The sequence below is a fragment of the Pongo abelii genome, chromosome 19 (assembly GCF_028885655.2).
Source record: "Pongo abelii isolate AG06213 chromosome 19, NHGRI_mPonAbe1-v2.0_pri, whole genome shotgun sequence".
NCBI classification, from domain to species: domain Eukaryota; kingdom Metazoa; phylum Chordata; class Mammalia; order Primates; family Hominidae; genus Pongo; species Pongo abelii.
Genome location: NC_072004.2, coordinates 13,582,243 through 13,593,382, shown reverse-complemented (window position 1 = coordinate 13,593,382; position 11,140 = coordinate 13,582,243). Strand labels below are relative to the sequence as shown.

Genomic DNA, 11,140 nt, shown 5'->3' with positions numbered 1-11,140 from the left:
TCTCCAGTGCCATTGGGCGGCTGCTGCGGAGCCCGCGCCACCTTTTCTCCATCCCACCCCGCCCGTCTGGCCCCGCCTGGCCGCTGGTCCGCGCCCCGCTGCGCTCGTCCGGGGGCTGGTCCGGCCCGGGCCGTTGACGTCACCAGCAAGTTTGCTGCCCTCGGCGTCCCACGTGTGGCGGCGGCAGCGGCGGCCCAGGAGGCAGCCGGTGAGCGCCTGCGAGCACAGTGGCGGGGGCCGCTGACAGGTCCCGCGCAGCCCAGCCCAGCCCAGCCACGCGGCTCACAGGTGGGGTCCAAGAGCAGTTTGGAGCAACCCGGCGCGTACGGAGAGTGGACGGCCCTGCACGGGCCTCCTGTCTCCCGCTCGGGCAGAGGGACTCGGGGGGACCTCGCTCCTTGGCGGAAAGAACCTGAACCCGGGCGGAAAGAACGCGCCCAGAGGGCAAGGGGACCAGAGAAAGCCGGGGCTGGAGGTCACTGTCGCTCGCCACTGCCTGGAGTGCACGGAGCGCAGAGGGCCGGCAGCCGCGCGTGCCCTCACCGGGACCGAGCCACGGATGCAGGATCGCTGAGCAGAGATCCGCGCCGAGAAGTCTCTCGGGGCCGGGGCTGAGACGCACGTCTTCGACACCGCTGCCAAGACCCCGATTCCGGCGACTCTTGCGGGGAACCGGGGGGGCCGAGGCTGCCCCAAGCTCAGGACTTGGGAGAGTCTAAGACGATGGTTTCTTAAGCACGGACCCGCGTTCCCCTTCCCGCCCCCTTGACTGGAGGCAGGGATCCTGCGCGGGGCCCCCGGGATTCCGTCTTCCCGCGGAGCCCCGGCCGCTGCCTCCCGGGACAGTTTGCACGGCCACAGGGGCGCACGGCGATGTGGCCTCCGTCCAGCGCGCTGGCCCGCCGGGGGGATGCTCTGGCACCTGTCGGGGTCCAGGCCTAGCATGGCCGGCGCGTTGCCCGACGTCGCCTCCGGCTAGGATGGCCCCTCCGGGCCCGGCCGGCGCCCTCTCCACCTCGGCCGAGCCGCTGTCCCGCAGCATCTTCCGGAAGTTCTTGCTGATGCTCTGCTCCCTGCTCACGTCCCTTTATGTCTTCTACTGCCTGGCCGAGCGCTGCCAGACCCTGTCCGGCCCCGTCGTGGGGCTGTCCGGCGGCGGCGAGGAGGCGGGGGCCCCTGGTGGCGGCGTCCTGGCCGGAGGCCCGCGGGAGCTGGCGGTGTGGCCGGCGGCGGCACAGAGAAAGCGCCTCCTGCAACTGCAGCAGTGGCGGAGGCGCCGGCCGCCCGCGCCCCGCGACGACGGCGAGGAGGCGGCCTGGGAAGAGGAGTCCCCTGGCCTGGCAGGGGGTCCCGGCGGCTCCGGGGCCGGAAGCACCGTGGCCGAGGCCCCGCCGGGGACCCTGGCGCTGCTCCTGGACGAAGGCAGCAAGCAGCTGCCGCAGGCCATCATTATCGGCGTGAAGAAGGGCGGCACGCGGGCGCTGCTGGAGTTCCTGCGCGTGCACCCCGACGTGCGCGCCGTGGGCGCTGAGCCCCACTTCTTCGACCGCAGCTACGACAAGGGCCTCGCCTGGTACCGGTGAGCGGGGCGGTCCCGGGCGGGGGCTGAAGGATCCGGGGGTCCTGGGCTGGGAAAGACGTGGGAGAGCCCTCGGTGACCCCCAGTTCGCCTTCCTCCCCAATTCACGCAGAAGGCGAAGGGTCATCAGGGGTCTTTCTTCCCTCTCCGCCTTCTCCTTCCTGGGAAGTGGATGTTGAGGGAGAGAGTGGGAGGGAAATTCTGGCCATTTTCATCCTTGGGAATCCCTTGCCAGCAAATAGCCAGTCTGGTCCCTTTCTCCTGCTCTGCGAAAGTATTCATGTAAAAGAAGTCTCTTCTAAATTAGAAACCTGTTCAACAATTAATAGATTTCCTTCTTCTTCCCAAGGAAGCTCGTTTTCATTCTTTATCTTTTGGAAAGTTCTCTGTGGTTAACACAGTCTTTACCATCAGGTATTTATTTACCTTGACCTTTTGCCAGATAGTTGTCCTAGGTGGGAAGTAATATAGCGACTTAGTAAAAGTGTCAAGAACCAGAGAATCTGGGTAGTTTGGAAAATATATGTCTGTCTGAGCAAGGGAAAGCAGCCAGGCACTGTATTTTAAAGGACGCTTGGCAATAACTTTTGTTTGAGGGCAAGGAATGAGTTTTGTAAAGTGCTTTTGATATTTGTAGGGAAAAGTAACTTTTGTCTCTTGACTGACAGAAACTTTTCTAAAGATCTTCAATCCTCTTTACAAATAAGGTAGCCAATTAAAAGAAGAAGACAAAAGAGAGAAAAATACATTGGCGCAACTTTGCCAGTACAGTTTAGGAAATAAGTCTCTCTTAGATCTTAATCTTAAATTTGCCAGTGTCTTCAAATTCGGACCACCTTTAATAATAAAATCAGCCAGATTCTAATAAATCTAGTGTTGCCTGGATTTTGTTTGCCATAATATATTGGCTTTTTTTTTTCTTTCTTCATAGTACCAGTCAAAATTACATTGCTAGAATTCTCCATTTTATAAAGTTTATCTTATTCATAAAATATGCATTCTCTTTGTTATTTTAACTGAAACAATGTTACAAAAGTTACAATACAATTTAGGTATATTTCAAAAAGCCCATTAAATTAATCATTCATCCCCAACACAGAAATGGATATGATTTGACAAGTTTATTTACTTGAGGGGCCAATTGCACCTCAGATTGATTTCAGGAGCTGAATTTACAGTAAATCCACTCATAGAGAAAAGATTTGGCCCTAAAAATAGAATTCGAACATTAAACACTTTTAAAACAGTAACTTTCCATTTGTTGGAAAGAAAAAACAAACAACCTTCCCTTAATATAGATTATATATCGTTTAAAATCATCAGCCACTTAAAATATACCCTCGTGTTTCTGTCATCTATGTTGTATCCTCTGGGAAGTTCTTATAAAAATGACCTGTTGAATCTGGAAACAACAGGTCCTTCTTTTTAGCACAAAGGCAGCTCTGTTTTTTCCATCAAGGACACGAGAAAGAAGTGATTAAAGACCCCTAAAACTCTTATCTATAGCAGTTTGCATTGAATTCGGCCTCGTACCATGCTGTAAGTGAACACATTTCAAGCTGACTGTCTGAAACATCTAACACTACTTTGGGCGCTGAGGTGCTATTAAATATGGTGAAATATTTAGTACGAAAACCCTTTATTTTCCTTTTGCCATATAAACTTTATTTCCACAAAGTAGGATTGTTTCTTCTTATTCCAGAAATGAGTATTTGAGGGCACAGTGTATCTGCAGACCTGGATCTTATTTTCCGTGGACCTTTCTGAGATCCTGTAAGGGGAGGAAGGTTTCAAGGTAACCAGAAACACAAGTATTTTTTTTTAAAAAAGAAAGAAAGAAAAAAAAAGAAAAAAAGAGTCATAAACTTGTAGGCCAGTCTTTCCTTTGGAAACTGAATGTATGCTATAAAGTAAATCTCTTTCTGGATTGTTTACTCCAGCAGAAGAGTTTTGTAAAGCAATTTATGGTGGTTACAAAAATAACTGCACAGTAGACTTCATGGTTTGGTGAATTTAATTTTCTAAGTGTTGGAGCAATGTCTTTGTTTTACCATTTGCAGTGGTTTTTTATTGGATGCATAAATTTACGTTTAACTCAATTACATAGGAAACATTTAAAAAAAAAAATCCAACCTATGGAGCCTGGATTATGTGATTGTTTAATGAAATTTCCCCACAGTTCTCTTTCATCTTGGCTCTGAACTTGGAGTTTGATGTTTGTGAGCAAGACTGAAGGCTCAACTATGAAAAAAAAAATCTCCCACCCAGAATGCCACTTAAATATTAAGTGCATTTTAGCTACTTATATTTAGCTAATAGTTTAGAACAGGGGATTCAGTTAGACCTGCATGAGTCAGCCCAAACTTTGCAATACAGGATTTGTACCACACACTTATGACCACACTATCACAGACACACACACATGAACAGAAATAAATTCCAGATATTTGCACCCAGCAGTGAATTATGGAAGAGAAAAACCTGTATAATTATTTTTAGGTGTACATTGACACGGGAGAATCCTAAAATGTCTAGCCTTTTTTTGCCCGGTGAAATCACTCAGTTAGCCATGATAGTTTGTGGTGGCAGTGCCACCTACTGTCCTCACAAAGGGACAAATCTGCTGCAATTAGCAAGTTTGAAGAAAGTGTCTTGGAGAATGAGTTTGTGAGTTAGAAATGCCTGTTGCTGAACTTTTTCAGTCAATTACTCTCACTGGGAAGAAAATAAAATATTTCATGAAGTTTTTTCCAAGAGTGAAGTAATAAACACTTCCTTCATTTGAACACACTTGTAGTAAAGATAAAGAAAACATTTATTATTCAAAATCTCTAGAAAGAAAATTATTCTCACTAATTTAAATGTCCTAATAGACTTCCTCTAAAATAAATAAAACAAAGGCAAATTTTTATATGCTGAGAAACTCGACCCTGATGGAGTTTTAAAAAAAAACACTCCTCATTACTTAATTTAGCAGACATGATATCACTACAACAAATGTCTGTGGCTTACATGTCACAGTAAAGCAGTCCCTTGCAATGAATAGTGTCCATTTCTCTTGTATGTATGGTGGCTTCATAAAGGAAAGGAAAAAGTTTCCGTAGCTTCAGAACATTGAGATCTTTGCTGGAAGTCAGGACTGAATACCTCTACTGTAGTTCAAGAGCAGGCGAGCTTAGAATTTAATAAGGAGGCTCTCTTCTGCTTGTTTCTATCTGCACCAACTAGAAGGTATGTCTCTTTTTTTCTTGTAAGCTAAAAGATACTTATTGATAAAGTAGTTAAATATGTGTGTACGTGTGTGTACACATACACATACATATGTATGTATATAAATGTTTAGATTCAATAACAGTTCAGTCTATTATTTTGGTACAAGATAGGAAATATTTATTATCCAGTCTCTTACACTAGCATGTCTATTTCTTATATTTCAGTTTCTTTTCTTTAGCAAGTCTGGACAATTTCAGCAGAGAAGGATATCACTAGAATCATTTTATTCTAGAGCATATAGGAAGATCAAAGATTGTCCAGCTCACAGTTTAGGAGCTAGTGCTCCCCTGACTTCATCAAAATTTGAAATTTTCTGGCCTCGAATGATCATGGCCCCGTTTTCCAAGTCCATTAGAGAGGCGTACTGAGCAGAGGCCCTTTCGATTCCTAGGAGGAGAAATTGGCATTTCGTAGCAGCTGGGAGCAGCTGCAAAGTCTCTCCATGTGCAGTTTCCCACCCTCCTGTACTGTGCAAGCCCCTTCTGTGTGAAGAGTTTGAAATGAAATCCGAGCCACGAAGCTGCAGTCTGGCCACCCATGCAAGGTCATGTGGACTGAAGGCCAAGGGCGCTCTGTCCTTAGGGCAGAGGAAAGAACATTGGGAGTAGATGATGGCTAGGAAGAGAGTGAGATGTTGCTTTGGACTCTGAGTCTAGAGTACTTGTCTATAGAAGTTCTCAGTACCTAGACATTCCCCACCTGGTCACAGGTTGGGGACCCAAAATACTGTCATCTAGTTTGCTAAATGTCTGAACTCTGGGCTCATCCCCAATAGACAACCAGAAATGCAAGTTGATCAGCCTAGTTCCTCTGTGTGTGTGTGTGTGTGTGTGTGTGTGTGTGTATCTGTGTGTGTGTGTGTGTGTGTGCGCCTTCACACATGCAGGAGCAGACACCGAGAAGGCAGGGACAATGATGGAATTTATGAGAGGAAAGTTACTAAGTAGATGGGGAATTTCTGAGCAATATTGGACATCCTGAGTAGGGAACAGTTTGGGGACACTATTGAGATCATAGTCCAGGCATTAAACAACACCAAAAACACTTGGTAGAGCTTGGACTGGAATGCCTTGTGTGAATGAATGTTCCTTTACAGGGATGAGATTTATAATACGCTCTTACACTTCATGTGAAATTCATAGACTTCTATGAAAATCCACCACTACATTATAATCTCCGGCCTGCTCTTTAAAAAGAAAATACCCTGGCCAAAATATTTGTCTCCTGTAAATAAGTCTGTTGATTGGCCAGGAAAGAATAAGTGCCAAATCTGTATTTTGGCAGGGTCATAGGAATGAAATAAGCCTGTGTAATTAATGACAATAGGGGCTAACCTCACATAGACCAGATGCTTACTTCATAAGAAGGGTGTTGCAGAGCAAGCAAAACTCTCTGATATCAACAACAACAACAACAACAGCAACAACAACAACAACAAAGGCCTCGTATCTCTCCGGGACACAGTTGAACAATTGCAAATTGCAATTACCATCAGTCAAATTGCTGGGCCCAGTTGGGAACTTGATATTCTTAGCTCTTTTCCTTAGGGGGATATCTTCCTCCACCAAGTGATAGTAACTTGGCTGAAAAAGAGCATCATTTCTTGGTATGGGTTTCCTAATGATATTAAACTCCAAGCTTTTAGAACATTTGTTCTGCTTAAGTGATGAGTTGCAATTGTGAACATAAGGTTTCTTATTAAATATGTGCCTCTAATATGTAATCAGAGGAAATTGTACTCCCTCATCTTTGCATTTTATAAGGATGTCTTAAAAATGCTTGTCAGCACTTTAAAACTTTCGCTAATTTGATACAGTTTAAAAATCTCTATGGGGGATATTTATATAGTGAATAAATAAACTGTTGTGAAGCCAAAATTTAGAAATTGAATTTATGAGAGGAATGTTATTAAGTAGTTGGGGAACTTCTGAGCAATATTGGACATCCTGAGTAGGGAAGAATTTGGGTGGGCACTATTGGGATCATATTCCAGGCAATGCTGAGTTAGTGAATGGAAGCCTTTCCCCAATTTCTTGCCTTCGTGATGTAACTCTTTAATTTTTGCCTTACTATGTAGTCATGATTCTTCATGCCCCTAAAAATTTACATTTATCCTAAGATTGCCCGACTGTATTACAGAAATTTAGAACTGGCCTGTTTCAGTTGTCTGATGACAATAAATGTGAAAAGAGACAGGGGAAGTGTTTAATTAACAATGAAGTTTAGTACTTGCCATCGGGAGTTCGAGAGACATTTTTGCAAAGGTTTTAACACAAACTATTCACCGACTCGAACAGCCCACTTTGAATGTGATGTGTAGCGCCACCTAGTGGGAGGAGGAGTCAGCAAGGAACCCCTAAAGAGAGAACTTTGAAAAACCTCATCATCATAGAGCATATTTGCAGTCTCAATTTAAAAAAGAAACTACAGCAACAACAAAAGCTTGTGTTTAGGTAGCACTTATAGCAAGATGATCTGCCTAGTACGGATGAGCTGCACTTTGCCTTCTTTTCAAACAAGGATAATTCACTTCTTTTAGGCAGGGAGTTTATTCTTTGGAGAGAAATAAGAGATTTGGCTTCACAATAAACTGAAAACCAAGATATAAATGATTAGGGGATTTATATTAAAAATGCCTATGACTGAAAGGAATACCATATGCCCCAGATTACTTTTGTTAGTGTGTTTTGCCTCTATGTCTGAAAGCCAGCTTCAAATGAAAATACTTCCAGATGATTTTATTTCAACATCAGTAATGCAGGCCTGTTCCTTCCCCTGTGTGGTACAGGCTCTGGAGGAGGGTCCTGTGATTCTAAACAGAAGCCTGTTTAACCCTTCAGGTGCCTGAGATGCCCTGTTGAGAATCCTGTCCACCACACACCGGACAGCTTCACAGGAAAGCGCTTTGAGAGTTCCGACAGGACAGGCGTTTCTGCGCGTGCAGTCCAGGGCCTGGGAGAGCAGGCTGGGATGAAGGGTGGTGGTCAGATTAAAGGAAGGCAGGATGAAAGGGACAAATAGGACAGATTGAGTGGAGAAACTGACAGACACCACCTTAACCACGTGACCCAGGTTAGCATTCCCTGTTGTGTTGAGATCATAATCCCCGATATAATACAATAGGATGGCACTTCACCTGTGTGGTAATCTTCCCCCAAATCCATAACCCCGGTATAGCCATGAGAAAACATTAGACGAACACTGATTGAGGGACATTTTACAAAATACTTGACCAGTACTCTGCAAAAGTGTCAGGATCATACAAAACAACGCCAAGACCGCTAAGCTATCCCAGATGTGGGGAGACAAAGGTGAGTCATTACTAACAAGTAAACACGAGGGTGCCCTTGGTCGGATCCTGGGTCCGAACTAAGGCATTTATGGGAAAACTGGGGAAATGTGGATAATGTGTGCAGCTTAGTTAATAACATTATACCAACGTCAGTTTCTTGGTTTTGATCGTTGTGCTGTTCTAGGGTTATGATATCCCCTAAGATGATCATTTGGGTGAAAGGGGTATGCGAATTCTCTGTACTATTTTTCACAATTGTAATATCTAAAATGATTCTAAAATCAAAGGTGAAAACAGCAAAGAAGGCAGCAGAAGCCTAACAGGCGTTGAAGGATGAGGGCTCATACTGAAATCCTGTCTGTGCTTATTCTCTTTTATTCTGTGTTTCTTCTTTCCTTTCCTTCGGAAGGGCCCCCAGGATGGGCCCGCCAGCTTCCCCTCCCCTGCCCCGCACCTGTTGCTTCCAGACATGCTGATCTTTCCTTCAGCTGATTTCATAATCATATTGGCTCACGGCTCCCTCCTACTCTCTTGTTCCCGAACCAAGCACAGAGACAGTTTTGTATTCCTTTCTTTCTGTCTTCTACGGGGGGCAAATGTAAAGTGAAGAAGGTGTGAAAGTTTCGCCAAAGCTTCTTGTCATAGAGAACAAAAACGTTGATGTAAATGACAGGTCTCTGAGGGCACAAAGAGCTAAAAACTAAAGTAAGGGTCAGAGGAAAATCAGACTTGGGCGTATGACTTTTTTTTTTTTTTTGCTACAAACATAGAAGGAACAGGTGTCAGTGGTTGAAAGCTGGTTATAGGGAAAATAGATAGGGCCAGAGCTGTAGATGCACCTTATGGCAAAGATGACAACACGGTCCAGATTTTTGAGGCCAGCTTAGGAATTTTATCTGCTTACTTCACTTGTTTTAACCTTTGTTGTAGACACTTTGGGTTATGAAACTTTCCATAGGAGCAAAACAGACCTGGAGCAATTAACGCATTCAAGGAAGAGGCAGGAAGAGAGAAAGTGCAACTTTCAGAGCTCTGGAGGACCACTTTCATTGCACCTTCTAACTATGCGGGTTTATTCCACTGAAACTGCTCAGCCACGCTCCCAGCGTTATCAGACTCAAAGTTCCTGTCTAGGTGGTGTGCTGTCGTTTTCTGCTTCTGTTTTTAAATACACAATTGTGTTTATCTGGGCTTCTGGTTGACTAGAGTAATGAAAATCTCCCTCAAAACATTTCCTCTGATATTTTTAACAACTGTAAAAATAGTTTTATCCATATTACATTTTTACTTAAGCAAAACAAAACAACACCCACTCCATCAAGAGACTCCGAGAAACTAACAGTATTTTCTTTTAATCGTTCATTCACTTATCTTTATTGGTTCCGTTTTATCAACTGCTTTCGTGCGAGGGACAGACTGCAAATGCTTATGTAGTTAAAAATAATTTCTGTGATTTAATACCATCCTCTACTTGTTTGGCATTTTTCCATTTTAGTGGCTATACACTTTTCTTCATGCGTTTTAGCCTTTTTAAAAATAGCAAAATAATTGGACCCTGCAGTGTATCTTTGATGAAATCTATCATTTTAGAGGTGAGGTGATATTAACTGTATTTGTTGAGGCCACGCTATGTGCTGGATGATGCGGAATGATCTGTCGCTCGTAGTCTGATGTTATTAATAGGATTTCTATTTTTAAGCAGGTCCTATCATTTTCTACATTTTATAGATCAGAAAACAGGTTCAGAAAGATGAAATAACTTGTCCAAGGTCGTAGGACTATGTACGTCATAGAACTACTGCCAAACCCAGATTCACCCACCTCCAGCATGCCAGTGCCTCACCACTGGGGTGAATGATCTCTATGAAGGTCTCTGGCAGAACTGCCCACAGGTAGTTCCTGCCTACATAGCAAGCCATCAGTGTCTCAAAGGTGCAGGGGATTGAAAGGCTGCCCCATGTGGTAGAGTGACTTGGACATTCTGATCTTGGACCTTTAGTTAGAAAATTGGGCAGCACGTTAGGGCCAGGTGTGGTGGCTCATGCCTGGAATCCCAGCACTTCGGGAGACAGAGGCAGGCAGATCACTTGAGGGCAGGAGTTCGAGACCAGCCTGGCCAACATGGTGAAATCGCATCTCTACTAAAAATACAAAAATTAGCCAGATGTGGTCATGGATGCCCCGCAATCCCAGCTACTTGGGAAGCTGAGGTACAAGAATCGCTTAAGCCCAGGAGGCAGAGGCTGCATTGAGCTGAGATTGCGTCACTGCACTCCAGCCTGGGCAACAGAGTGAGACTCTGTCTCAAAAAAGAAAAAAAGAAAAAAAAAAAAAAAAGAAAAAAGGAAATTTGGGCAATACATTAAAATATGGTTGTAAAGTGAATTTTTAAAAGTATTTAAATATATCTGTTAGTCAATTGGCCTATTATGGAATAACTAAAACCGCCTTCATTTTTGTCAACTTTTCTCCCTTTCTCTAAAGAAGTCGTGTGATCACAGAACTTATCTTGTTGAACATATCAGAAATCTTGTGTCATTCAATTGATTTTTCCCCCATTTATTACAAAATAACAATAACCACTAAAAACACTCTCCAAATTGCTATGTGAGTAAGCCAATATGTTGTCAAAAATGTAATCAGAGCTGGGTGCTGTGGCTCATGCCTGGAATCCCAGCACTTTGGGAGGCTGAGGCAGGCAGATCACTTGAGGTCAGGAGTTCGAGACCAGCCTGGGCAACACGATAAAACCCTGTCTCTACCCAAAATACAAAAGATTAGCCGGGTGTGGTGGCCATGCCTGTAATCCCAGGTACTCCAGAGGCCGAGGTAAGAGTATGGCCAGAGCCTGGGAGGCAGAGGTAGCAGTGAGCCAAGATCTTACCACTGCACTCCAGCCTGGGTAACAGAGTGAGACTCTGTCTCAAAACAAAAAAAAAGAAAAGAAAAAGAAAATAAATGTAATCAGAAGGACGCTTGCTGCTCCTGGAATTGCA

General features: G+C 44.6%; 1 protein-coding gene across 1 annotated transcript in view; it reads left to right on the top strand.

The window, feature by feature from the left end:
* The first annotated feature begins 980 nt into the window (after window positions 1-980).
* HS3ST3A1 (heparan sulfate-glucosamine 3-sulfotransferase 3A1) overlaps window positions 981-11,140 on the top strand; it is a 107,414-nt gene continuing 97,254 nt past the window's right edge. The window contains exon 1 of the mRNA XM_002827057.6: window positions 981-1,579. Within this exon, the coding sequence (XP_002827103.2) occupies window positions 981-1,579 (599 nt within the window). The remainder of the gene's footprint in view (window positions 1,580-11,140) is intronic.